This window comes from Gopherus evgoodei, chromosome 10, assembly GCF_007399415.2.
Source record: "Gopherus evgoodei ecotype Sinaloan lineage chromosome 10, rGopEvg1_v1.p, whole genome shotgun sequence".
Lineage (NCBI taxonomy): Eukaryota > Metazoa > Chordata > Testudines > Testudinidae > Gopherus > Gopherus evgoodei.
In genome coordinates, this window is record NC_044331.1 from 75,110,572 (window position 1) to 75,137,885 (window position 27,314).

Sequence of the window (27,314 nt, forward strand, 5' to 3'; positions counted from 1 at the left end):
CTGGGACCCCTGCCCCCAGCCTGCCTGACTCAGCCCCCCTGCTCCCTACTCCTGACTCCACTCTGGAAAAGCAGTAGGGAGGGGAACCGGTCCGGCAGAGGACAGAGAAGAACTGGAATCCAGGGCTCCCCATTTAGGGAAGTCAGCACTGAATGGAATCAACAGTGAAAGTCTCCTGACTCCCATCATTGGTTACAAGGGCCGATTACTCTCATGACAATGAGGCCATCCTCCACGCTCAATGCCATAAACTGCGATGTCATCATGCAGCACTTTTGCCCTGCCTTTTACACGAGCAAATCCGTGGCCTAAATGCAGTGTGCAAGCAGAGTTTGTGCCCCTCCAGCTCTCTGGGGATGTCTAGTTGGCCTCATTAGTAAATAAGTTCAGCCATTAGTAATATCAGCGTTTCAATCTGAAATATTCGAAGCCCTGGGCAAGCATTAATGAGGTTGTTCCACTGGACATTTGTAATTGCATTTGATTTACAGATCAGTAAACTGAGGCACAGACTGGCTGTGTGAGTTGGGCCTGCTCAGTGGAAGATCTGGGCATCTCTCACTCACAGTTCTGTACTCTAATCCTAGACCATTGAACTATCAGGACAATGTCAGCACTGTGCTGTATGGGATCCTAGGAACTGCTCTAACAGGTCAGATCAACAGTCCACCCCAGTCCAGGACCCTGAGTCCGATCGTGGCCGGTGCTGGCGCTGTAGAGAAAGCGTAAACCCCTATAATGGATAAGTAGGCTCTAATAGGAGCCCATTGGGGAAGTTCTTTTATTAACATCCTGCAGTTACTTATCAGTGTATGTCCTAAAGCATGGACATTTTAATCCCTTCTCGACATTTACCCTTTTCAGGTAACTGCAGCTGTTCATGTTATTCAGAAAGGTGGGATTTTCAAAGGAGCTTAAGGGAGTTAGGTGTCCAAATCCCCCAGAAATGCAATGAGATTTGGATGCCTAACTCTCATAGGCTTTTCTGAAAATCCCAGTCTCAATCTCTAATCCCACTCTGAATCCTACTAAAATCTTGGTATCATTAATATCTTGTGGCAGGGAGTCCCACAAGTAAATTAAGCTTTGTGAAATTAACAATTCTTTTTTATTGGCTTAAAATGTGCTTTGCCTTTCAATTTCACTCTGTCATGGTAATGCTATGGCTTAGAACACTCCATCCCAAAAACATGCCCAGCCTCACTTATCTGCTGTCAGCTGAGATAAAAAGATATTGCCAGTGAGATGCAAGATGCATGCAGTCTGATGTCTCACAGCTCCTCCAGTCCCATCCTCTCCCAATAGGTATCATTGCTGGGAATGATACAGGAATGCTGGCTCTGTCTAACCCCAGCCTTTATTGGTGTGCTGAATGAATGCTGTGTGGAGGGCCGTGGACAGTCCGTTCCAGCCTCTCCCAGCCAGAGTCACTGTTGGGAATGGTATAAATGCACAATCTGTGAATGCTGGATTAGTGATGCCCATATGGTTCTTGCAGGTGGCTTCCCCTCCTTCCTCCTTCTTTTTTAGCTTGAATCATATTTTTAAAATTAAAAATTAGTTTCCCCAAGAAAGGAAAGCAGATACACACACACACACACACACACACTTGTGCTGGCAAAGACCTTGAGAAGCAATCTTGGCCTTGCCTTGAAGAGAGCTGGAAAGCAGCCTTTAATCAGCTGGAGATGTTCTAACACCTTCTTTTCTTCCCCTTTCACCCTATTTAACTTCCCTCCCGCGCCAAAATCGGGCTGAATAGTGAGCATGAGAAACCAGGCCAAGCGGGGATGGCCCTGTGCCCCTCGCTTTCTTTTGGGATCAGCGTTTTGGCGGGACCATTTGTGTTCCCTGAGCCAATCTCCCTCAGCAACAATGAGGGCTATAATCTCAGGGCAAAGGGGTTGTAAACGTCCCCACACAGAGAAGAATGCAGAGGGGAGGGGGAAGGCGGGCAGAAATCATCCCCTCCCACCCCTGCCATCACCAAAGAAAAAAAATTCTTAGACCTGAAGGAGTCACCACTAAATTCCATTCAACTGACAGAAAAGAAATCAAATCCCTTTAAAGAGAGCCCACTTTCACCACAAGAATGCTCCCTGGGCCTTTTGTCGTGCTGCTTCGCTTTCTTACAGCAGTGCTGAGGAAACCGCTCCAACACATTAACCAGTTTAACTTGCTTGTGACCCCCTCTGCCCAACACACAATGAGACTCTTCTGCTTTTTTCCACAACTTCTTTTCAGTAGCTAAATCCCCTGCTGTTCCTCCTCTCACTGTGTCTTTTGCTCAACTTTTCTCAGGCTTCGTCTTCAGCCTGATGAAATAATAACGCTTTGCATTTCTATAGCCGCCTCCCTCCTGGGATCTCAAAGCGCTTTATGTGGAGCTCGCCACACGAAACCCCTGTGGGGTAAGCGTTACTGGTCCCATTAGACGGATGTGTGAAGCTGAGACCGGCAGGGCCTGAACCCAATTGAGGCCAATCCAACTTGCCCGAGGTCACACATCACATTAGTGACAAAGCTGGAAATAGAACCCAGGAGTCCTGATTGTGCTACAGCAAGAAAGTGATGATGAGAAGTTAACTAAAATCAAGAGTGGAAAGTGCAGAAGGGTAAATATGGTACCACCATTTTTTCTAACAGTAATTAATGCAATGTCTCTTGTGCTATGAGAAGACGAAAAAGATCATTACCCAAGGAGGAAGAAGGCTATACCTGAAACTGCATCTCATTGCTACCTTGTGCTCCCCTCTCCTGGTTGATGTATCCACCTGTTGTTTCTTGTCTTATACTTAGATTATAACCTCTCCAGGGGCCAACTTTTAATGTGTTAGAGCCTAGGCCAGTGAGGCCAGGGCCTCCAGGAGTGGTTACATATAAAAATAATAATAAATAATAGAGTGACTGACGTATTCAAGAGAGAGCTTGGAAGCTGTGACTGTGCAGGAGACCAAGGACATAAATGGCATCATGCTTGCAAGAACCCAGAAGAAGAAATGCTGACATCATAGAACCCAAATTCCCCTCTCCTCCAAGAGGTGGTTCCCCTAGATCAGGGCTGGGATACATTGGTGAGGCTCTGTGTGTGTGTAACTTGCAGTCCAGCTTCCTGTGCTGGACCTGTTTTGAGTATAGAGAGGAGAGTCCAGTCTCCAAGGTTGTCTGTCTAGCATGTTTTCCTGGTCAGGACAGGTCAAAAGAAAGGGGCACTGTAGTGGCTGGTGCTAGACAAATAAGCAATACTCCTTTCTTCTCCTTTAAGGCATGCATTTAGCTGGCACGTTAGCAATGCTAGCCTCTCCCTGATTACCAGGAAACAGAGAATACGTGGAGACAGGTTAATGCTATTGAATGCCAAACTCCATGGGGGCTACACAGAAATGAACAGGGCAGGAAAGAATTAACTTAGAGCTTATCACGAACACCAGTCTCCTGCTTCCAAGGCCTGGATGGTATCATGTTGATCTTGGGATGGGCACAAGCAGGTGCAGAATGTGGTGGGAGGAGAAGAATCTCCCAGAGGCTGTTCCATCGGCTAGACCTTCCTGAGCTGAGATGGGGAAACAGGTCCCTCACAGAAGACTTATCTACTGTGGGTGAGGATGGAATCAGAAGAGAGATGCCTGAAAAGGAAGTCTGTGCACATGCAGCTGCAGTTCAGCATATTCCCCAGAGAAGAAGGGAACAATGAAAAAGAAAGTCAGGCGTCTCCTCTGCCAGGCAGTTGGCATCAGCTGGCTGACCACTAACCCTCGGTGGAAAGGTTCTATTCTGCATACAGCTGAAACCTCCAGCTACTTGCCTGCAGCGAACAAGGACGGGGGGCTCCAGTAATCAGTTTACATGGTGCCCTGAAGACTGGGAGCCTTGTCTGGATGTTTGCAGTGTTGAGACTCCACAGACTCCCGACACATCATTCGGAGCCCAGCAGCAGACAGACTCATTATTGTTCCTGTCATTGTGCAGCGACTGCTGGCATGGACGGCAGGCTGGCAGCCGTGCAGCAGCTGGCCTGCCAGGGACCTGAACATCTGTCTGCAGCGCTGATTCTCAGTCACTTCCGAGACCTTGAGAATGGATGAGCAGCTGACTGAGGAGAAAGCACATTTCCTCCCTTTTGGCTCCTTTAGAAAGGGGCTCTGTTTTTATTCAGGATCTTGCCGATGGTGCTTTTCTGCAGCCTCTTGACAAGAGGTTTCTGTGCAATCAACTCAGAGACCCAAAAAATTCATCAAAACCCCAAGCTGCAGAAATAATGTTTAGTCATGAGTTTGGGATTCGGTTACTGTATTTGTTTGGTTTGATGTGTATTAAAATAAGGCTTCTCTGAGGGTTTTTTTGATGGCTCCCTCCTCAGACTCTCTCTGTGCCATGCAAAACAAACCCATGTCTAAAGGCTTCCTGTGCATCCCCTACACCAGGAACATGATTAAAGGGTTGAGCAGTGCAATGAATATCATAAATATGGGAAAATGCAGACAGACATGCTTGCCTTGGAAAATATTCTCCCTGTCTTTGTCACTGTTGATATCAGTAGCATTGTTTATACGGCATCAGAGATGAACATGGCACAAAACAGTGAATGAACGGGACAAGGTCCGTTCCCCAAAGAGCTATAGTCCATTATTATTTCTATTATGGTGGTGCCTACAAACCCCAGGCCAATTCAGTCCCCTGGTGCTAGGCACAGTGCAAATACACTAAGAAACAATCCCATGCAGCCAGCCAACATCCGAGTCACTGGATCACCCTGCCTATCTACCCAGCAACAGATTCCAGTAATAGTTCCAGGGAGGATTATGATAACTAAACACCAGTAACAATACTTTGCACTTACATGGCACTTTTCATCCATAGATCTCAAAGAGCTTCACAAAGAAGGATCAGCATTGTTGTCCAGATGGGGAAATGAAAGCACATAGCTGCATTGGAATATGTTTGCTAAAATGTCCCACCATCCACTGTGTATGCAGAGCACCAGGTGGCAGCTGGTGTTTAAAGTACCAGGTCATCTATCGTTGCTCAGAGCAGGAGAACATGACATGGTTAAAATGCCAGTGGGCACCATCTATCCTAGCTCTCCTACAGTAAAGTGAAGCTGAGACAGTGGGGAATGACAGCAAATATCCTAGTACTGTACAGACAGGATCCAGAGAGGTTAATCTGTGATTTTTCCCAGGCTCCCATAGACAAGAATGGGAACAAACTCCTGATTCTCTGTTTGATCAATATGAAATTAAGTGGTGTTGGGAGTGGGGGTAGGGAAGGTTTAGTACTACCAGCCTTAGAAGAGGCTGGTGAGAAACTTTACAGTATGAATTGGGTATGTGATCTGGGTGGTCCGCTTCATGGTAACCTCTTGGATACAGTTGTGAGAAAGCCCCACTGTGCCCAGTCCTGCTTTGGTCTCTGCTAATCAGTGTCCCTGTGCATTGACTGTTCTGCCTGCCATAATAAATCAGGCAGAAATTGAAAAGTGGGGGAAATAGAAACCAAAGAGGTAATTCAATTTATAACAAGATTGTTCCCTGTTTGGTTTGGTCACACTACACAGCCATGTAGATGTCCCAGATCAACACACAGCTTTAGATTCTCAGGGTCTGGGGCCAGCAATAGCTGGACAGAAGCCAGGGCAGGCAATGCTGACAACTCCTGCACAAGGAAACAGGGAACAGTTCCACAGAGAAAGATACTGTAGACTGAGCTTCCATTCAGTTAAAGATATCACCATGCGTGAGTGGAGAAGGATGGTGAGTCTGGGATACGGAGGGACTGAATAGGGCTGTACAGACACTATTCAACCATCACCACAGAGATCATGAGGATGAAGGTACCTTTGTGAGATAACAGCAAGTATAGAGGCAACGGGAAAGAATCACTGGAGGCTAGATAGAGACAGCTGAAAGTGGGAGGCAAGGGGATTGCTCAGACAGAGACTGTTTGGTTCAATAAGACTGCATTGGTGTACCACATGCAAAGTAGAGAAGGCAATTTCTTCACGGCCTTCCCTGAGATGCCTCAACTAGGGTGACCAGACAGCAAGTGTGAAAAATCGGGACAGGGGATGGGGGGTAAATAGGCATCTATATAAGACAAAGCCCCAAATATCAGGACTGTTCCCTATAAAATTGGGACATCTGGTCACCCTAGCCTCAATGGAATAATGTGTCTAGGAACTTTAAGAAATGCCCCCTATGATAATATTACATAATTCCTGAGCTCAGTTGACAAAGCTAAGTCGATTGGGCAATACAGCTGGCTCCGAGACTGATTTTCACACCTTTCTTCTGCAAATGTATAACCATTAGAGATGAGCTCCGGCAGCAACATTTGAATCTGGACTTTGAAAGCTCTACATTTCAAAGGTATTCAGAGCAGGAGTTTGGTTTAGCCCATTTAAAGAGAGAATCCATTTGCAAAATTTAGATCTGGCTCCAAGTTTACATTTTTAAAACCTCCAACATTCAGGGGTGCTCAAATCTGGGGATTTGGCACATGCTCATTGCTACATGAGTGCTAGGAATGTTACAGAACAAATAGAAAGACATAGTTGACACCCCAAGGAGTTTACTCCCTAAGGCCCTGATCCTGCAATTGGATCTGTGAGTGCAGAAAGGTGGGCTCTGCTCCACCCAGGTCGGGGATGGGGGAAGAGGGGTCTGTGAGAGTAGATCTGAGCTAGTGTTAGTGATGTGACAAGCAGGGAAGGGATGGGGTGGGGAAGGATAAGGATTACAGTAAGAAGATTGCATGGTGATTTAGGGTAGACGTTTGCATATATTGAGGCTACAGTTGAAAGTAGTTTATTAATAATCATTATGCTTATTATTTGACTCACTTCTTCGGGGTGTATAACACTCCTTGCATTAGGGGACATGTATGTACAAGCACTGTGCATAGGACTGGAGTTTCTGGACCATGCCCCTGAAATACTCTGCCTTAAAATGGCATTGCCAGGAGAGAAAAAGCTCTTGCAACAACCTCGGCGCTGGTCTGTAAACACTCACTCCTGCTTTGTCTCAAGAGAGGCTGTCACGGACCAGCCCCCCAACCTGCCTGATGTACAAGGGAGAACTTGGCAGTGGCCGCGCTAGTACCGTGGCGGCGTCTGCTCCCAGTCCCCGGCAGCGCGCCCACGTGGGAGACTCGCCGCCAAAGCAGAACGGGTGAAGCCCCGCCCAAAGGACTGCGGCTACGTTCTGAGCCCGCCCCTTTAGGGGCGAGGCCTGGGCGAGCCCCGCCCCTCCACGGCAGCCTGGCATAGGAGTTCGGACGGGGGGCGTGGGGAGAGGAGTTTTTAAATTGCTGCTGCCGCTGAGCTGCGGGCGGACTGGAGCAGTCGCTGCTGAGAGAGCGGGGCCGGAGGGCCGGGCGCTGGCTGACACCTGCCAGGAATTAGCGGCGCAGCTGATCTGCATTGGCGGAGTCGCTTCAGCCCAGCTGTGTGCAGCCAGCGTTGCCTTGAGCCGAGTAAAGGGGGTTGGTAAGATGCTGAAGAGCTGCGGAAGGAAACTGCTCTTGTTCCTGGTCGGGTGCATGTTCACCTGCCTCTTGGTCCTGATGGCGGATCAACAGAAGCGGCAGGTGGGGGACCTGGGAGGAGAAGGGGGCAGGCGAGCTCTGCAGAGCTTGGCGAGCCCGGGCGAGCCGCAGGGCCTGCCCCGCCAGCCGCAGCTGCAGGAGGGCGAGCCCGGCTTGGCCCCCCCAGAGGTGAAGAGCTTCACCGATTACTTCAGCAAGCTGAGCCGGGGCAGGCGGGAGGCGCAGGGAGCCGGCAGCCTGGCCCCGCGCCGGGAGGGGACCCCGAGGCCGGCCCTGGAGGACATCACCGCCCAGGATGTCTTCATCGCGGTGAAGACCACCAAGAAGTTCCACAAGGCCAGGCTGGAGCTGCTGCTGGACACCTGGATCTCCCGGAACAGAGACCTGGTGAGTGGCGGGGCCGGGGCCAGTGAGGCGGGGGGATTTGCAGCCTGCCTGCGGCCGGGGCTTGCTCTCCAGCCTTCGGCAGGTGAGCCCCCGGCCTGGGGGCAGCAGGGAGCCGTGCCCGGCCACGCTGGGAGGCACGAATGATCTGGCTAGTGCCTGCACGCCCAAGCGCCTCCAGCCAGAGCCTCCTGCCCTTGACCCGGGGAAGGGAAATTGAGGCACAGTCCAACAATGACGCCTCCCCCTCTTCCTCCATTGCTATTGAGCTTTACTGACAAACCTGGGTGAGAGGGGGGGGGGGCTTTGGGAGGATCATCTCTTCCCCTCCCCACCCCACCCTCAGCCCGGGCTGCCAGGGAGTTAACCTGAAGCAGAGGCGGGGGAGAGATAGCTGAGTAGTTTGAGCATTGGCCTGCTAAACCTGGGGTTGTGAGTTCAATCCTTGAGGGGGCCACTTAGGGATCTGGGGCAAAAATCAGTACATGGTCCTGCTAGTGAAGGCAGGGGGCTAGACATGATGACCTTTCAGAGTCCCTTCTAGTTCTATGAGATAAGTATTAAAAAAAAAAAAAAAGTTTAATCTCTTTTCAGCAGGGGCCCTCTGCTTCCCCTAGCTGGAGGATTCAGGTGCATCCTGACAGACTCAGTGTCCCTGCACAGCTGATAGGCACAATCTGCTCTGAAACAGGTTCCTATCTTGGGCCTGGGCTCTACACACTTTTGGTTAAAGTGCCTCTGAAGCGTAGCTGTTTTGTTCTCTCAGCAGCAGAGATCTTTAATGAGACCTTGCATTCAGTGCTCAGGTGCCTGTTTATTCCTCCCCCTCTCACTGCCTCTGCCTGCCACCCCCTGGAGACTGGGCATGAGAAGCATGAAATGCAATTTGTGTCACTAGCCTGGATTTTTCAGATGTAAAACAGGGGCTGAAGTCCAGAGCTCTTTAACATAAAGAAAAGGGGAGGGGACTGAGAGTTCTCAGGGTTGTTTAGAGACTGCTGAGGGGGACCCTGCAAACATCAAACCCCTTTTCTTCGTCTGGAGCATCCATGTCTAGGCTGTCAGCTCACTATTTAAAGAAAGAATTAAGCTCCATTTTCAGAGACGTGTCACCTTCACTAAAAGCCTGTACACAAGGCTGTCTTAGCAGCATGCATGGCGGGAAATAGCATTTCTGTTTCAGAGGGCACCGTGTGGCCCATACCTCAATATGGAGCCTAAGCAGTAATAATAAAGCCGTATAGCTCTTTTCACCAGTGGGTCTCAAAGCACTTTACCACGGTGACTAACATTATCCCAGTCTTGCAGTAACACACAAAGTTGCAACAGCAGAGCCAGAAATAGAACCCATCATCTGTAGACTGTAGCACCTTGGCTCTGATGCCTAAGGAGATGTCTTTCCTCTTGTGGTAGCCACTCACAAGCCAGGCATGTACTTAGATACTTCAGTGCGAGGCCAAGTCTGAATTACGACATCATTTGCAGAGCACTGGGTAGATTTCTGGTACCCAGATACTGCAGTGGTGGGTGTGCTCAAAATGCACAGACAGAGGGAGAGATCAGCTGACCCCGGGTTCTGGGGCTGAGAGCGCTATGGAATACAGTCAAGTTTGGGTGGAAATTTTGGTAACCAGAAATACTGTGGCATTTTGTAGAGTTTAAGGCCAGAAGAGACCATTATTAGTCATCTTATCTGGCCACCAGTACATACTTCGGCTAAGAGAATTAATTACCAGCCTGATCTGTTCTCCCTCTCCCCCCAAGCCCCCTGTATTCATGAGCAATCGTCTCTCACTCTCCACCAGTGTCTTGTCCATTATTCTAGTACTTTAAAAAAAAAAAAAAAAAAAAAAAAGGTAAATCCACTTGTTTCCTTAGGAAACTTGCTTTTGCCATTTGCTCTCCTTACTCTGGAATTATTTTGATCATCAAACAGCTTCCCAAGCAGATTATGCCTGTTCCTAACAGAATGAGCCTTTCCCATTTTCTCTCCCCAATTCATCCCCTTCCATTGCCACCCATTTCCTTATGGGCTCTCTCTGGGCCTGCCATGCGGTGAGGTGGACTTATGTTTCTCACTCAGGAATAATTTGCAGCCGACTTGCGGCATCACTTCCATTGGACACTTCAGTCACACATAGCTGCTGACAAGCTGTAAGGTCTCTGAGTGCCACTGGCTTCTATGGGAGTGGACCTGCTCCTTTACTCAGGAGATCTCAAAGGCCTGGCAGTGGCTCTGCTTCTTTCTCCCTGCCATGGTTAGTTAGTGGAAACTCTTAGCTGCTCTTTTATGTTCTGTAGCCTCTGAGAAGGGGGGTGGGCTGGAGGTGGAGAAATGCCCTGAGTACCTACAGACGATCCTGGGAATGGCTGTTCTCTTTTTCTCATGGGCTCTGGCTTTCTTCTGGGTTTTTGTTTTGTTTCGTTTGTCCGTTTGGATTCCCAGAGTCCTGAGTCTCAGCTCTCACGCTGTCCCCCTGGGCAAGCTAACAAAGCCTCTTTTCTCCCTAGCGCAGAGAAAAGGCTTCACAGCCTCTTGTGTGGTGCTTTCCATGGGAACCGGGGAGCTGGAGCTTGCCGTGTCCAGGTCAGGTTGCCTAGAGATGAGGGCCAGGAAGCCAGGCGGGCTGCAGCTCAGAGAGGTGCCCAACTGACAAGCTGCTGAGTGATGCTCTTGTACAGCACTTGAGGGTCAAGCCTTGGAGAGAGAGTTGAAGTTACTGAAAACTCCTGCAGGCAGAAGGACAGCGAGCTGGCAGGGTGGGAATGTGTCCCAGTCTTTCCACATTGGCCTGGCTGCTGTAACCAGGAAACTGACCCTCCATCTCAACGGGCCTGACAGCTTTTGTTGCCCCTTCTAGAGAGGCCGTGGGGAAGCGAATCTGTCTCTTGCCTGCACAGTTTCCTCTCCGAGACCTTCTCTTACGAAGAAGCCCTGCAACAGCAACTTCGGGGCCCCCTGGCTTCCCGAGCCGTTAGTTCCTCTTTTGCTTTCGCTTATGATCTATCTGTGCACCTTCGTGTAGTGTCTGTGGGGGGGGCGGCGGCTAGAGATGTGGGTGGTATAGTGGTGAGTTCCTGCCCTTGGGTAAGCTCTGTGCTTTTGCTGGAAGCTTCTGCTTGTGAGAGCTGGCTGAAGCTCTGGGCTTCATACAAAGAATGCTCTGGATTAGTTAAGGGGGTTTTCGGCTGAGGAGTTGCCTGTGCTAAAAGTATGGCTCTCAATCTGAGTCAGGCCTCCCTTCTCTGGGTCCTGGAGCAGCTCTCTTTTTTGTTTTGCCAGCACCTTCCCAGCGTTCATGCTACTCTGCACCCTGGCTGCAGGGCAAGAGTGGAAATTCTTAGAGACTCGCCCAGAATCCCCTTTGGCTAATAAACACATGTAGTTCTGCCAAAGCAGAGAACAACCCTATCTGTCGGTTCGTCCATCCCCCTTTCCCCTTGTGAATCAAGATTGGAACCTTCCTTTTTGTAATTACACTCAGGGTCATGTTTGTTTTTAAATGAATGGCTAAAGAGTTAAGTAAAATAGGGGAGAAGGGGTTAAATCTGCCAGGTGGTTCCAGTTTGGAGAGATGATAGGAAGGGGGAACTGCTATTGTGTTGTCTTCATGGGTACTCTTTGTTCAACATACAATAGCCCCGGTTTCCTGTGTTCTGTCTGATCCAAGATATTGCAATGATATCATGTGGTAGGGACCCCTCCCCCTTTTATCTGAGCAGAGTGGATAGGCCTTGGCTTCACCCCTGTTCCCCAATCCTGCGCCTAGTCCCCTGCTTCAAATGAGCTAGCCCAGACAGGCTGTTTTTTTGGAGAGAGGTTGTTTCCTCCTCGCCAGCATCTTTTGAAGAGAGTTTGCAGCTGTGGCTGACGCAGCACTTGAATACTTTGCATGCAACAGAGTGGTCTGGGGAGTGTTTGCACTTAAAAAAAGCCCCAAAATTGTGAAAAAATCATAAATGCAAGTTCATCCAGCCCTCCTACCCCCTAAATTCCTGCTGAGGCTGCGGAGTTGCAGTGACAGGACTGCACAAGGACCATGCTCCTTGTACAGGGCCCGGAGTGAATGTTCTTCAAGCAGCTTGGTGGGCTTGCTCCCAGGAGATGCGTGGAAGAGCAACGTGATTAACTCTGTTGCAAGGATATTCTCATTTCCAGAAGTCTGGCAGATAATTGCAGGTCCTGATACCTATTCCAGCTAGTTTACTCAAGAGGAATGTGTTTACCTTCCAGAAAGCACAGGCAGTTCCCAAATTTTCCTAGCACCTTGGCCAGAATCCCTGTCCTCCGGGGTAACGGCCTGCTGGGGTGTGCTGTGTGCTGACATGCTCCCAATGGGCCTTATGCATTCATGTGTACACAGCAAGTATAGCTCTGTGTCCTGTTTACACTCCAAACACAGGTGTGGGCTCTGTCCAACCCAGCAGGTGGAACTTGGCTGTGCGGAGCTATGCCAAGCCTGTTCTGGCCACTCCACTGCAGTTCCTGTCCAGAGGGGAATGACAGCTCCCTGGGTTAAGTGCACAGCTCCTCTCCCTTCAAACCTGGGCAGGTTAAAGTCAAACACACATGGGGCCTGAATCTGGGAGGTGCTAAGCCCCCTGCAACACCAGCTGACATCTACAGCTCTTGTAAATGCTCATTCCTGAGGCCTGTATGAAGGCAGATCTTCCAGGCAGAGGTGTATTCTATGGGAGATGGTATTTGTTTTAAATGGAGGGCAGGGTTATCCTTGGACACCCGATGATCTGGGGGAGTGTAATGCTGTTAATTGCATGCCCCAAGCAATGAGGTATTTCTACTCAGACTTCAATAAAAGCACTTGAAATATAAGTCTGCAAAAGACACGTGTAGAGTGTGAAGTAGGGGGAGAGAGGGGTGAGTCCCTCATTGCACAAGGAGCTCATTGTTCAAAGGGGGATTATTAAAAATAATAGCATTTTAAATTACAGAGAAGAGGACTCTTCCTGTTACTGAAAAGCGAAGGGGCGAGAGCGAGCGCAGCTCCTGTTTGGGGATGCCTTATAACCTCAGGATTCATGTGCTCCTGTTGGTTAAAAGGATCATGTTCTGAGATTAGGGGTCTCTGTGCCAGCCACAGCCCCGCAGCAGGGAAAAGTCACAGCTCAGACAGCTAGGCAAGAAAGAGACCAGGACCATCAAACTAATCATTGAAATGAGCTGGTGACTTTCTCCCCAGCTGCCTTTTTTTTTTTTTGTTTAGCTTTGTACTTGCTATTTGGCCCATCAGGGCTTGAGCTGTGTTTGTTTGCAGTAAACATGTGCTGCAAGGGGACAAAAGCCAGGCAGGAACCTGTTCCAGCTGCTAATTCTCTCCTCCTTCCTCCCCCGAGTAGTGACTTTTCCATCTGGAGGATACAGCAATGAACTGGAACCATCCAGCCAAACCTGCTGCGATCTTCCCCCTGCCAATTTCAAAATGACACAGTTGCCACCTGACAGATGAGCCAATGCGCACAGGTGTCTCTCCCACCCCCACCCCCCCAAACATCCTAGGGCCAGGGAGGGCTGTCTACTTTTAGGCACTGTCTTCCAGGTTAAAGTCATTGCATTCTTTCTTGCAGGAGAGCATGGTGCTTTAGACACAACTCTGGCAAGCCCCTGCTCCCAGGACCCCAGCCTGGGCCCCAGAAGCTGTATTCACCTGAGCTCTTCTTGGGCTCAATGAGAGCTGAAGGTGCAGGCCCCTTACCAGATCAGGCCAAGTGTGTCACATGATGGAGGGGAAATGACACCAGTACCGGGAAAGGGAAGAATGAGACTTATGCAATGCATGGTCATGAGGTCCTTTGTGCAACATGCATCATGTTGGTTCCTGTTTTCAATGCAATTGATGCAGGAGTGGGTGAGGAGAGGGTCAGCAGAAAGACACAGCCGTTTGTCTCCTGAGAGTGTGTCATCCCTGAAGGTATTTCTGGTGCATTTTTAAGATGCAACAAAACTGAGATTTGCTTTTGGACAAAGGACAAGAGTAGATATGGTTGGGACCAGTTTTCCCTGGTTGCTGGGTGGGTGGAATAGGAGCCTCATGGCTGGATCCTGCCAGCCATGCTGTTGTTCATCACCAAGTAAGATCAGCTGGGGAGCTGTGAGCAACTGCAAGGGCTGAGCTAGGATTTCACTGCCAGTAAGGGGAAGTGAGTCACTAAGAAAAGAGAAATGGAGGAAAAACCTTTCCCCCATGTGACAGTCTGGACTGGCAGTCTCTCTTTCCCCCATGCAGGGAGCTGGGCCAGGCTGGGAGAGCACCCTGTGCTGGGAGCTGAGTTCCTCTAGCAAATCCCTATGGTACAGAATGCGGGGAGTGGGGGCGGGGGTGCATGCCAGTGGCCTGATGTCTCTCTCCAAGCCCCATTATGCCGCAGTTTAAGGAACCTGGCGGGGTAAAGTGCATTGTCCCAGCCTTATTCTTCGGTGGCCGCTATTGTTGGAGAAGGATTTGGCATCCTGTGTTTCTTTAAATTGCAGCTTTTAGAACAATGAGGCTTCCTGTGTGTCCCGAGTCAGGGTCCCTGGCCAGACAATGCAGCCACTGAGCAAGCAGAGACAAGGGGACTTAAGCGTGGGGGAGAAAAGAGCAATGTAACTCCTTGCACTCCTAAAGCAGAAGTAACTCTAACCAATGCCAAGCGAGAGACTCTGAATGAGAGGGGAAGGGAGAGCGTTCACAGAGCCCAGAGCACCTCTGCCTGCTAACAGCAGCCTGGCCTGTGCTTTGGCCCTCCAGACATTTATGGAACTGAATCCCAGATCTGGGATGGTGCAACTCACGACTGAGCAGAGGGCTAGGGAGCCTGATTCACCTTCCATTTATACAACTGTCAATCAGGAGTAACTTTGCTCAGGTCCAGCATCTTGCACTGAAGTCAGGGGAGTTTCCCTGAGGGGAGAGAGGAATCAGGCTCAGAGCTGATAGATGCACTGCGTGTGTACATGTGCACAGGTTAATCCTCGCAGCTTACAGTTTACACTAAAAATCAACCATTTCCCCACCTATCACCAAAGATTTCCTTGCAGAGGCTGTAGTGAGCTCCCTCTGACTGGGACACTGGCATTTACACAATACACTGCTGCTGTGTATTTGCTGGGATCCCCATGATGGCTCTTCAAGTGTTAGATGAGGCTTCCCAACGAACGAAGACCATGTTGGGGGGCACTGTCCTGGCTTTTCATTGTATCCATCTCCTAGCAGCTTCGAAATACATATTGAGTCTCAAGTCATCAGTGGGAATGTGCAAGGTTCTGTTGTTGTGGTTTAGCAAGAGCGCTTCAGCTGTGCATATGCCCTGGCTCCGTTCCTGTGAGGGTGAACTGAGCATCACAGCTGGAGATTTGGGTATCTGGGATGTGCAGAGAGAGAATAGAAAAGCTTTTAATGTAAGTTAGCAGTTGAATGTAGTGGGCACAGTTCTCCCTATGCCCAGCCTCCACCCTCCCTGCCCCAGTCTCCTTCCAATGAAGCGACCTTCCAGCAGCCACAAGGAGCAGAGGCTCCAAATCAGGGGTTCTCAAACTGGGGGTCAGGACCCCTCGGGGGTTGTGAGGTTATTATATGGGGGGGTCACAAGTTGTCAGCCTCCACCCCAAACTCTGCTTTTGCTCCAGCATTTATAATGGTGTTATACATTAAAAACACTTTTTTAAATATATTTAAGGGTGGGTCGCACTCAGGGGCTTGCTGTATGAAAGGGGTCACCAGTACAAAAGTCTGAGAACCCCTGATCTAAATCGAAGGGGAGGATTAAGGATGGGGCTCTGCATCCATTGAATATCTAACCACATAGCAGATCTGAGACCATAACTGCCTGAAAGAGGGGACTCTCCAGGCTGAACTGTGTGGCTGAGAGGCAGCAAATCCCCTGGCCTTGTTGTAATCCTGGCAGGGAACACCCCCCCCCCCCATCTGCCTTTCTTTTCCACTTCTCTTCTCTTCTGGTCTATTTCCTCCCTTCTATTCTCCCCAGACATCTTTCCTCCCACTGACCTGCCTATAGGGCGCTGTGTCCTATAGCGGATCCTGGAAACCTGCCCTTGAGGGGGGGAGGTCACAGAAACGGGAGATCTCATCTACAAGAAATGTAGACAAGCTAATTAAAAAAGAGAGAGAGGCTGTCAGTGTTTTGGTTTTAATTGAACCTTCTGGCTGGGTTCCTGCTTTGCGGAGATGCAGGAAGGGGGTGAGAGGCAGTGAAGCTGCAAAGGCGAGATAGTCCCTCCGAGGTATCACGTAGGGCTGGGTGCAGGCTCTACCCTTCCTGCCCAGGCAGCAGGGAGACAGGCGGGCAGGCTGACTTTCCTGAGTTTCCTTCCAAGGGGCCACGCAGTTCCCTGCCTGTGAGGACTAGTGACAGAGTGCTCCTCTGAGAGGCTGGGAGATAGTTATTGTCTCCAGTGTGTGGGAGGGGCGGCATCATCAGAATAACAACTTTCAATGCTGGCTAATAATACACAAATGTCCACTTCAGTCTATTTATAGCAGCTGAGCTAGAGGATTAGTTGGGGGGTTATTTTTGGAGCAGGCAAAGACACAGTTGCAGGAGACATCATTCCTGATCTAATCAAGCAAACATTTTCCTCTGTATTAAATCCCCCGTGGGCATCCTGCAAGGGTTCTGGTCTTCCACCCCCGTCTGCTGGCCCCCTTTGACACATTCCAAAGAGATTGATTAAATGGACAGTGGGCGGAGGGGGAGGATACACACCATTGGCAGTCACCGTGACTGAGACCAAACCAACTCATCTCAGAATGCAGTCACAGCTACAGGCCTTGTCCCTCCTTGGGGCGGCTTTATAGACTCCTTCAGTCAGGAGAAGGCCCCAATCCCAGTCAGGGTGTGTATCTATCTCTCTCTCTCTCTCCTACCCTCTCCCTCCACACCCCCAAGGCCAGGTGAGCGATCTCCGTTGTGCCCCAGGGAGGATCAAGCCATTCTGTCCCGTTCCCCAGCCCTGAACCTAGCACGGGCCCTACCACTGCTAGTGCAGCATCCTGCTCCTGACACTGACAGCTAGGTGATGCCTATGCCCTGCCCTCCATGACACTCCCTCCAACTTACTGCTCCATGCCTGTTAGCCCATGTTATGAGGGGGGGCATTCCTCCATGGGCCCTGTAACTGAGCAGCTAATGCCGTGAAGCCTGAGAGTTGAGCCTCCTTATTTTGCTTTGCGTAACAAACTCTTCTTAGGTGTTGTAACACTACCCAGCCCTTTGTTTGAGGTTCCCCCCATGTGGGATCCCCTTTCTCAGGGAAGGAGCAGAGCCCATGTGCACTCTTGCCCTCGACCCCCCCCCCATCTCAGGTGCTGTCTGTCCAAGCCATCTTGTGCCTTTCCTGGAAGCATTGGCAAATATGCAATTGGGCGATGGCTACATGCCCTTGTTGATAGATTGGCTTTCATGCCGCAGGTCAGCTCTGTTCTCTTAGACCAAAAAGGCCACTTGCAACCCCCCGCCCCTAGTGAGTCCAGGGCCCAGCCCCGTCCTTCCATTCAGGAGCCCTGCAGTGTCTGTTCTTCCCAGCCACTTCCCTACCCCAGGGACCTGAGCAAACAAACTTGGCTTCCCCTCTCTCTCCCCCGTTAACTAGCCCAGCTGTATGCTAATGGGGGAGCAAAGACATTGCTGCTTAACTCTCCTGGACTGAGTAAAGTCAGGCAGATGCATTTAAGCTATTGTCCCCTTCTCCTGGAACAAAAAAAAGCCCACGGCGGGGCTGGACTGACTGTTGAGTGGCAACGAATTTCCAGTTCACTTGTAATTCATCGTTCCCAGGCCTCTGCCCCCCCCTTCCAATTTCTCTTTGTCTTTCTTCCTTTGCGCTTTTGTGCATGTCTGGTTTTTACAGCGCTTGGCAGCTGGTTGTGGTTTCTTCTCTCTCTCTCTGGCTTTGTTTGCTACACGCTGATTGATTGAGATTGCTTTCTCACCCCTCCCTCCCCCTCCATTGCCTCCCTCCCCCCCCAGTCCCCCCCCAAAAAGTCCAGGGTAAACCAGTAAGATGGTCCCCTGGAGCCAGCCAACATACGCTGAGAATTAGCTATGTAAATAAGGGAGTGCGGCCAGGCAGGTGGCTCAGGTAATTGGGGTGCGTGTGTGTGGAGTTTGCCGTTGGGCACCAGTCCAAGCGGCAGTTGAAGGCGATTCAGTTACCTGGGAAGCTGGCTGAGTGCAGGGGTGGAGGTGCGCCCCGCTCTGCACACAGGAGCGCACAGACAGGTGCAGGGAGCTGCATTGATCAAGGCTGACACCCTGGCCCCAGCAAGCTGGGCGAAGCCGGGCTCGTGCCAGAGCTAAGCAGCTGCTGCCACCTGACCTCCAGCTCAATAAACAAAGGCTCTGAGATGGGCGTGGAGGCTGCAGAAGGGGGGTGCTAGCTCAGAGTGCTGGGACAGAGCCAAGTGGGTGCATGCTGTTGACACAGGTGTGGGATGAAGCCAGCAGGCTGCCTCCGCACACCATGGACAAGCAGTGCAAACACACCTGCTTATAGCCATGCAGAGGCCCATACATACAGTATTTAGCAGAGCCAGGTGGGCTGACCAGAGCAAGCCTTTGGAAAGACACAGTTCCACTCATGAGCCTCAGGGCCTGAGCCAGCACTGAAGTCAGTGACAAAACCCCACTGATTTCAATGGGAGCAAGAGTGGTTCCTTAGCATGTTGTCTCGCTAAGCGAGGCCACAGCGCAGCTGCATCTCATTGCATGTGACTGTAGGTCCCTCCACTCAGCCCCACATTCCTCTCCACCCCACATCTGTCTGGTGCAATCCCACTGCCTGGTACTGGTGCTTATTGACAGCATATGCTGTGAATAACAGCAAGATCCTGGAAAACTCAATACAATTAAAGAACCTACGGTCTCCGCTTTGCAAGCGGCTGCCTCCGCTGCATTCTTAGGTTGTGCCCCTTGCCCTGTGGCTTTGTGCTGAAGGCCCATGTTGTTACATACTTGGGCCCTGGCAGTGAAATGACGTTCCAGAGATGTGGGCAGACACACACAGTAAAACCCAAGTAACTGACTGCAGCTCAAACGGGGGTGGGAAGGCCCTCCACCACAGAGGAGGTTGGGAAGCAGAGGGTACAGACACTGTTTTCATTTTCTCTCCCCTGAGGCAAGGAAAGCGTTAACCCTTTGCTTCCCTGTCAGGCCTTCTGTGCTGTTTATTTTTTTACAGGGGGTGGGCAGAGATGGGGATTAAAATGAAGACACATGGCTCCCTGCAGAGGAAGGCGCAGCGGGTGTGCACCTTTTCCTACTTTTAAGGGAAAACACCTGCTTTCAGGGTGAAACCTTAGGCACCTTTCCCTCTTGTCAGGGAGGAGTTTGCTATATGTGTTTCAGTGAGATCCTTCAAATCCTTCCGTTTTCCAAAATTTCCTTCAGTCCAGCGATCCCAGCTCACAGCCCTGGAGCCCACCCTCTTCCCCACTTCCAATGAGTGTATTGATTGTTATCCTAGCTCTGTGATGGGCTGTGATCAATATGTTCATTAGGCTGAGATTTTTAACCCAATAGCTTCCTTAAAGAGAAGCAAAGACAGGCTGGAGCCACAGAGCTCAGAGCTGGCCTCCAGATTGCCTCCAAGTTCAGGGGTGCTTGGATCTAGGGTTAAGGTTTGGGCCTTAAGAAGAAATGAGTGACAAGCACCCACTCCCGCGATCCCTTGATTGGTATAGAATCGTTTAGCCTCTAGTGCAGCTAAGACAGAACTATTACAAAAAGCTTGATCAACACCACCTTTCAGCAGGCCTTGATCGTGCTGAAGTCACTTTCTGCTCTTTCCTATCCTGCAGTTAGGGCGATCGGGCAATAGCCATGGTCAGTAGCCGGCCCTTTTCCTCCAGCAGCACCTGCTGCCTGGAAAACTTTGGAAAATGGAATGCAGCAGAAGTAGATTCCCCCAGGGGAAAGGCACGAAGCTGCAGGCCTGCGGTCACTCTAATCACGTGTTATCGTCTCTTTCAGACCTTCATCTTCACCGATGGGGAGGATGAGGAACTGAAGAAACGCACAGGTGAGTCAACCAGTCCCATGCTGGTCTCCTTTCTGGCTGGCACGAGCTTGGTAGAAGTTTAGGCACCTCAGTGGGCTCTTTGAATCCAGCAGTAAGTGCAAGATGAACGTGTTGTTGCCCTCTGAGGCTGGAGTAGTTCGGCCTCCCAAGTTACTTCCCTCCCTCTCGCTCCATGATTTCAGGAACGAGGGGACTAAACAATCTGGGGGGGTGGGGTGGGGGAGCTTTAGATGGTAGAAAACTTTTCTTAAATAGTTAAAAGGGGCGAACTTTTGCCCTTGGGCTGGAATTTTCAGAGGTGCCCACAGCTGGCACCAGATTTTTGAAGCAGCATTTAGGCGCAAAACAGGCAGCCAGATTTTCAAGCCAGCTGAGCAGTTTGGGTGCTCACCTGTTCTGAAAAAGCTGGTCACAAAGGGAGCTGGTGGGTGTGGGCACTTGTGGCTGACTGGCCCTCTGTGACGTCAGTGTGACACCACTGAAATCATTGGCTGTCCCCTTTACTAATTCACAGTACCCCGATTTGTGCCCTTTGGCCTGGTCTTACTCCAAGCCAGGACTCAGGAGGTGGCTTTCGAGGCCGGGGCAGAAATTGAATGCGGTGGTGGCGCCCCCTTGAGGATCTCAGGGTGAGGACGAGGCGGCTTGTTACAGTGCTGGCCTCTGGGGAAGATACCCAGCTGAGATTCCCCTGTCCGAGATAATGGAGGTCACAAACAACACTGCCACCATCCCTTCCCCCCACCTGCCCTTGGTAAAGCAGTCAGTGCAGCCATCTGCCCTGCAGCGGTTTGATCTGTGTCTCCCTTCTGAGGCAGGGGAGAGCAACAAGGTGCCTTTCTAGGGATTTTTCCCATCAGAGCCCTGTGATTAACTGGAACCCAAGCAGCTTTCACCAGAGGGCGGGAAAGGGACTTACTCAGTGAGTGTTTATTCAGCAGCCCCTTCCCTCGAGTCTGGGGCAGGCCCTCCCTATTCTTCTGATGTAAATGATTCCCTTTCAGGCCCTGAATCAATTCCCTTTGAGATGGCCTAGCAAATAACAGGTGGCCAGTGCTGGGAAAATGCAACATGAATAGGCCAGGCTTCTGGCTAACGGACCTGAGCAGAGGGGCTAGAGGATCCAGTTCACAGGCTCCACCCACCCCCTTTCTGGGGGCTGAGTGCACAGCCTTGCAATGCAGGGATGTGGTGGCCAAATGTGTGCTTAGCACGGTAATGCTGAGATAGGGCCGATCCCTTCTTCTCCTTTTCGTGACTCAGCAACACTCCTTTGTAAGAACTCTTAAGTTCACTTTATCTCACACAGCCTTGGAAACAATTCCATTTGCCCCCTAGGACGCTCTCTGCTGTATACTTTAGACAGGGGCCGTGCCAAGCCTTTTACAAGGATATGCAGTCCCAGTACAGAACACTGCAGTGTCTTGGACTAGGCCTGTGAAATACGGTCGTATTCTTTTCATTAGGGTCCGAGATTCCCGGCCGTGCCATGCTGTAGGTTAGGGGGGTCTTGGCCTTCCTGGGCCAGCTGCAGAGAGGATAACAGGACTGTCTTCATTCTGCCCTGCCCTTCCCTTTTATGTGCGAGGAAAGTAGCTGCCCCTGCTGCTGCCTGTGAACCCTGCACTCAGTGAGGGGGCTGTTCCCTGCCACCTCTGCTTCCTGGGCAGCCTTGGCTGATGGACAGGCAGTTTCATTCATTCAAGCAGCTTGATTGTGGTTTTGGAGCGAAAGAGAGACTCATCGGACTGACTGTCCCTTCTCTCTCCCCCACCCTTTTCCCACCGCAGCCAATGTCATCAACACCAACTGTTCCGCCGCCCACAGCCGCCAGGCTTTGTCTTGCAAGATGGCCGTGGAGTACGACAAGTTCATCGAGTCCGGGAGAAAGTAAGAAGGAAATTAATGTTCAGAGAAAGACAGTGAGCGAGTGTGTGGGGTGTGTCCATATGCATGCCAGTATGTACACACGAGACCACATGTGTGGCCAGGTGAAAGTGCTGGGAATGCAGGGGAGGACTCAAGCTGCAGAACCTTCTGGTGACCAGCTACAATGTGGCGGCCTGATTCTTTCAGTTTCCATGGACAGGCCTTTCCCCAGGATGGGCTAGTGACTGGTGCAGGGGGTTAGGAGCGGGTTCTGCTTGCGTGGCCTTGATTAAATCACTCGGACTCTCTGCACCTTATTTTCCCTGTGCTGAATGGGGATAACAGCTACCTACGGTTGCGTTGTAAAGCGCTCTGCTGGAAGGAGCTCTGGGAGTGCTGAATATTACCGGACTAATTGAGTTGCTTCTGTTGCTCCAGGTGGTTTTGCCATGTGGATGATGATAACTATGTGAATGTCCAGACCCTGGTGAAGTTGCTATCTGGCTACCCCCACACACAGGACATCTACATCGGCAAACCTAGTCTGGACCGACCCATTCAAGCCACAGAGAGGATCAGTGAGAACAAAATGGTAAGAAAGTAGGACAGTGGGTTTACTTGGGCTAACAGGAGGCAAAAGTCCAGCAGCCAACTGAGCCCAAAGTGGGGGGTTTCCAGCTTTCGCGGAGCTGGTGATATGTTGAAAAATGTCATCATTTCGGAATGGAGATGGACTTGAACAGGGACCCACTCCTCAGCACCAGGCTTGGATGTGCCTCCTGTGTGCAGATGGAGGTTTTGGTCAGTTCAGTCCACCCAGGAGCAGCCGCGACAATTGGGAGAATTCTCTTTGTGTTGCCTAAGTTAGTAAGAAGTCCACGAGGAGACAGGGAAAAGGACCGATCTTAAGCCTCACTGTTTTGCTTCTCGTCTTTTTCGCAGCATCCTGTTCATTTCTGGTTTGCCACTGGGGGAGCAGGTTTCTGTATTAGTCGTGGGCTGGCGCTGAAGATGAGCCCATGGGCGAGGTAAGGGAATCAGCACTTGGCACTGATGTTTCATAAAACTTCTAGAAAGTCCTGGATTACCTCTGTGCAGGTCAGGATGGGGGAGGACACAGGAGATCAGAGATCACTGGTGACTTGAAATTCAACTGCATCCTGAAGTCCAACTCTTTGTGGACTTCGTTGATTCCATCCCAACATCTAGGGGACTGAAGTCCACATCATCCGACTGGGTGTTCAGAAGAGACCCACGAAGAAGTTAGGAGGGAGACTAAATTGCTCTAGTCCTAAAGACATTTCTCTCTGTAAGCCAGGGTTGAGGTCATTTGAAAGGGCAGAGAGGCTGAATTCCTCCCACCCCTGCCCCATCAGGAGGTAGGGCATGTCTCCAACTCTGGGTTGGGACCCGTTGGCGCAACGTTGAGGATAGTTAACTCGGTGCAGGGCGAACTCACATGCTCCCTTCTGTCTCCTACAGTGGGGGTCATTTCATGAGCACAGCTGAGAAGATCCGCCTGCCAGATGACTGCACCATCGGGTACATCATAGAGTCTGTGCTAGGAGTGAAGCTTATCCGGAGTAATCTCTTCCACTCCCACCTGGAGAACCTCCACCAGGTGCCCAAGACAGAGATTCACAAACAGGTAAACCTGGCCTCATCCAAGAAGCACTTTAGAGTTAGTGCAAAGGCCAAGACAGATCCTAGAGCCCTGGTAATGATCACAGGTAGAACAGGAGAGTGGGGTTATTTCTGTTCTCACCCCTTCCTGCATGAGCACAGAACCAGGATAGCTGTGTGCAATGAGCAGCAGGCCTCTTACCCCAGTGCACAATAGGCCAGAAACGTAGGAAATTACTCTTGAGAACCTGGGATTGAACCAAAAGTGACACCACCTCAGCAGGAAGGAGGCTCCAAACCCCTGGGTTATCTCTGCTAGACCTCTCCTAGTACTGTAAACGAGACAGCGACCTCGCTACTGGACCTCATCACAGTGTCTGAGTGCCTTGCAGTCGTTACTGTATTTGCCCTCCTACCCTGCCTGTGAGGCAGGGCAAAGCTGTTATCCCCATTGTACGGATAGGGCACAGAGAGACTCAGTGGCTTGCCCAAGGTCACACAGGAAGTCTGTGGCAGAGCACGATCTGGAACCCAGGTCTCCAAGGTCCCGGCTAGTGCCCTAATCACTGGGCCATGCTACCCCTCTGTCAAGAGCAGCGTCTTGTCCTAGCAACACCTTCACCTTTGTGCTCTCCAGGTGACGCTGAGCTATGGCATGTTTGAAAACAAGAGGAATTCCATCCATATGAAAGGAGCTTTCTCTGCCGATGAGGATCCATCCAGGTGAGCTGCATCTTCCTCAAACCCCCAACATTCTTGTGCAACCAGATGCGTTCCTCCTTTTACCCCCGTACAACAAGGAAGCCTGGGGTTTAAAGACAGGCAAAGAGCAATTGAAATGACCTTCAGGCAATCAGGAGGTGGGACTGCAGTACTTGTAGATGTACCTGAGCTAGCTGTAAGCTGCCTGTCTAGGATCCTGGGTCCATACTCACATGGCCACCACCCATGCTGGTGCAGCTTCGCTGCGATTGTTACTCAAGCTAGCTTTGCTCTAGTGCGGGTTTGTCTACACGTGCTGCAGTCCCACTTCGGAGCTGCAGTGTAGACAGACCCTCAAAGAACTAGCCTTCACCCGGCTGCTGCATGCAGCTATGGGAAGGAGGTCTAAGTGTTGTGAGCAGATCTTGGCTCGGGTGCTGATCGCTGTCTTTTCCCTCTCTTGCAGGTTCCGCTCCATTCACTGCTTGCTGTACCCAGACACACCATGGTGCCCCCCGAATGTGGTGTACTAGGAGACGCATGTCCCCGTCAACCTCGTCCCAAGTTTCCCTGGTATCCGAAGGGCTTGTGGGACCTGTATGTGTGCATGTGATTTCCCTGCTGCGAGGCGAATGGTTATTATTGCTGTGATAATGCACAGTGTGTGTGGTTTATAGGCTGCTGTGCGGCCCCTCATCTCCCCTGCAGGCGGAGAGAGCAGATTTTTGTGGTGCTGTCTGCCGCCTCCTCTGACAGGCCGAGGGTAGGTGGGAAAAGCTCGGCCCTGAGCACTTACACGTGTGGCCCAGGGGTCAGGCTGGCTTGTGAAGGGTTTGTCCTGAACATCAGCCTGCGTGGGTCTACATGTTGCTTTGCAGTGTTTGCAATTCTCATAGAATGTATGTGGAATAAGTGTGTGCCCTGGGCCAGCTCTTTACTGCCATGGCTTTCTTTTTCTGCTGGAATTTTACTTTTAAATGTTCTCTCTATCCCATTCTGCCCAACCCTCGCTCCCTTCTCTTCCCGCTTCCCAGAAAGCCAAACCTGCTTTATTCCACTACCTACCCACCCCCTTCACTTGCCTCCCCCAACCCTTCATCCTTCGGCTCCGGATACTGTTTCAGATGAAGGTTCGTTGATAATAGTTGTGGCGGGAGGGGGGGTTAATACGTCCCCTCTGCTCCCCTTTCTTGTCTCCCTCCAATGCTGGGGGGAGCAGGGGAAGTTTGCTGGCTCAAGGAGCAGTTCTTTGGACACAGTGGATCTGAGTCCAGGAAATGCCCTGGAGGAATTTTGTACTTTGTCGTGTTTAGAGCTGGACTCTCAGAATCCGAGCTCACTGTAGCACTGAAGGGAGACAGGCTGGGGGAAGAGGAGCAAGGAGAGGGGTTGGTGGTGGAAGCCGAGAATCAATGTTGACTCTGTTCACTGGAGTTCCCTATGCCTCGCTGAACTATTTTCAGTACTATAAAGCTATGCAGTATTTATATAGGATAATTTAAAGACATTTATAAAGAGGGTGGGGGAGGGTTGCAAAGAGATGCATACATGCTGTGTCCATGTTTATGCTATATTTATGTGGAGACATAACGTTTCCCTTCAGTGCAAAGTTTCTGCCCACTTACTCTTGCCTCTGGAGCATCTTCGCGGAGGGGGAAAAGTGCTACAAATGTTTTGTCCCTAACACTAGCAGCCATCAGGGCCAATTATTAACGTACGTAGAATGCACTGTGTATACCAATGAATACTTCAGGTTCAGTGGAGTGAAAACATTCAGGCTGGGTCTGTCCGGGGGCATTAGATGCTCATGCGTAGGGGGAATAAAGAGTATTGGGAGGATTGCCACTAAGGGTCCAATTTGGGTGTCCCATTGGTGCAATTCCGCTGGCTACAATGGAATTAGTCCCGTCGGTATTGTGAGATCAGCCTTAGCCCCTGAATGCGTAAGTCTCTGCCACAGCTATTGGTCCCATTCACCACGGAGCTCGAGGGGAGGAGAGAAGTTGGGCAAGCTGCTGTCAAGAAACACCCCTTTCTCCCAGGCACCATGTCTGGGCTGGCCCAGTAGCTAGGGGCCTGGTGGAGACTCAAGATAGATGCTGGATCATGGTTGCTGAGCTGCTGAACGCAATGGGAGTCAGAAGCCTGAATCCGTGAGGATCTGGGTCCTAGCGCTGTGGAAGCTCTGTACTTAGCATCTGGGAAAAGGAGCACCTTGCGCTGCTCAACAGTGCCCCCTCTGGTCAATGGAAGATCCGCAGCTGAAGGGAGACAACTGTAGTTCGCTGCATAACCTGCTCCAGTGGACAGATGCTCCTGGCTCTGCAAATCCCCTGCTCCTGCACTAACATTGACCTAAACCTTCCTCGCCCAGGGGGTGAGGGCTAATTGTGCTCTGCATGGATAAGTGGGCAGAGGCAGCACTGTATGTTTCCAATGAGAGGCTGAGTGAAAATGGCCCATAATGGGTGCGTCTGTAAATATCTTATTGCGACAGTAATTTTTTTTTACTGTGCTGTTTTTTTTAATTGAGAATGATCTAGGGTTGAAATTTTTTTTATACATTTTCTGTGGATCGGAAAAAAACCAAAACCTTCTGAGAAATCTGTTTGAAAATGAAATTGAAATGTCTTATAACGCTCACTTACCTTAATTTATGTGTTCCAGTATCTGGAACGTCACACTCTGCTTTTCATAACTAGTATGTGTTTAAAAGAAATAGATTGGAAAAGAAATGACGTGTTCTCAGGGAATTAAACCTGATAGTTACCATGGAAACCCTGTGGTAGCCATCATTCTTTGCTTTCAATAAAGCAGCTTATTTGCTGATCACTGGCACATGGTTATTGTCTCTAGTTTGAACTGCAACCTGGGTATTTGGCATCACTCCCGTACAAAGAGGTACCGCAGACCATTTCCTGCATAAATGTCCTCAAGGATGGCTAGGGCTGAAGGTTCTGCAGCCCATACCCCTCTGACACGACAGACCAACAACAAACTCCAACAAGGCTGTTCTGTGAACATGCCCCACAGGCTACAGACTAACCTGAGCCAACGTTGCATTCTCTCCACCCTGGACCTACATCCAACTCTCAAGAAGAGGCTTGTCTAATGGAGCCCTCTTCCAAAAGCCTGCACCTGCAGTGACTGCCAA

The 27,314-nt window shown here is 50.5% G+C and overlaps 1 protein-coding gene across 3 annotated transcripts; it reads left to right on the forward strand.

Moving 5' to 3' along the window:
* Positions 1-7,293: 7,293 nt before the first annotated feature.
* LFNG (LFNG O-fucosylpeptide 3-beta-N-acetylglucosaminyltransferase) lies at positions 7,294-26,992 on the forward strand. Of its 3 annotated transcripts, none has more exons than XM_030576707.1 (8): positions 7,294-7,932; positions 19,918-19,966; positions 21,757-21,856; positions 22,274-22,427; positions 22,778-22,863; positions 23,318-23,483; positions 24,096-24,181; positions 24,627-26,992. In XM_030576707.1, exons 1-8 carry the CDS (start codon positions 7,492-7,494, stop codon positions 24,691-24,693), a joined length of 1,149 nt encoding a protein of 382 aa, XP_030432567.1. In that variant the 5' UTR covers positions 7,294-7,491; the 3' UTR covers positions 24,694-26,992. The 3 variants fall into 3 exon arrangements, with proteins under 3 accessions (XP_030432567.1, XP_030432569.1, XP_030432568.1); XM_030576709.1 differs by lacking the exon at positions 7,294-7,932 and adding an exon at positions 10,781-10,903; XM_030576708.1 differs by lacking the exon at positions 7,294-7,932 and adding an exon at positions 13,536-13,859.
* Positions 26,993-27,314: the final 322 nt, after the last annotated feature.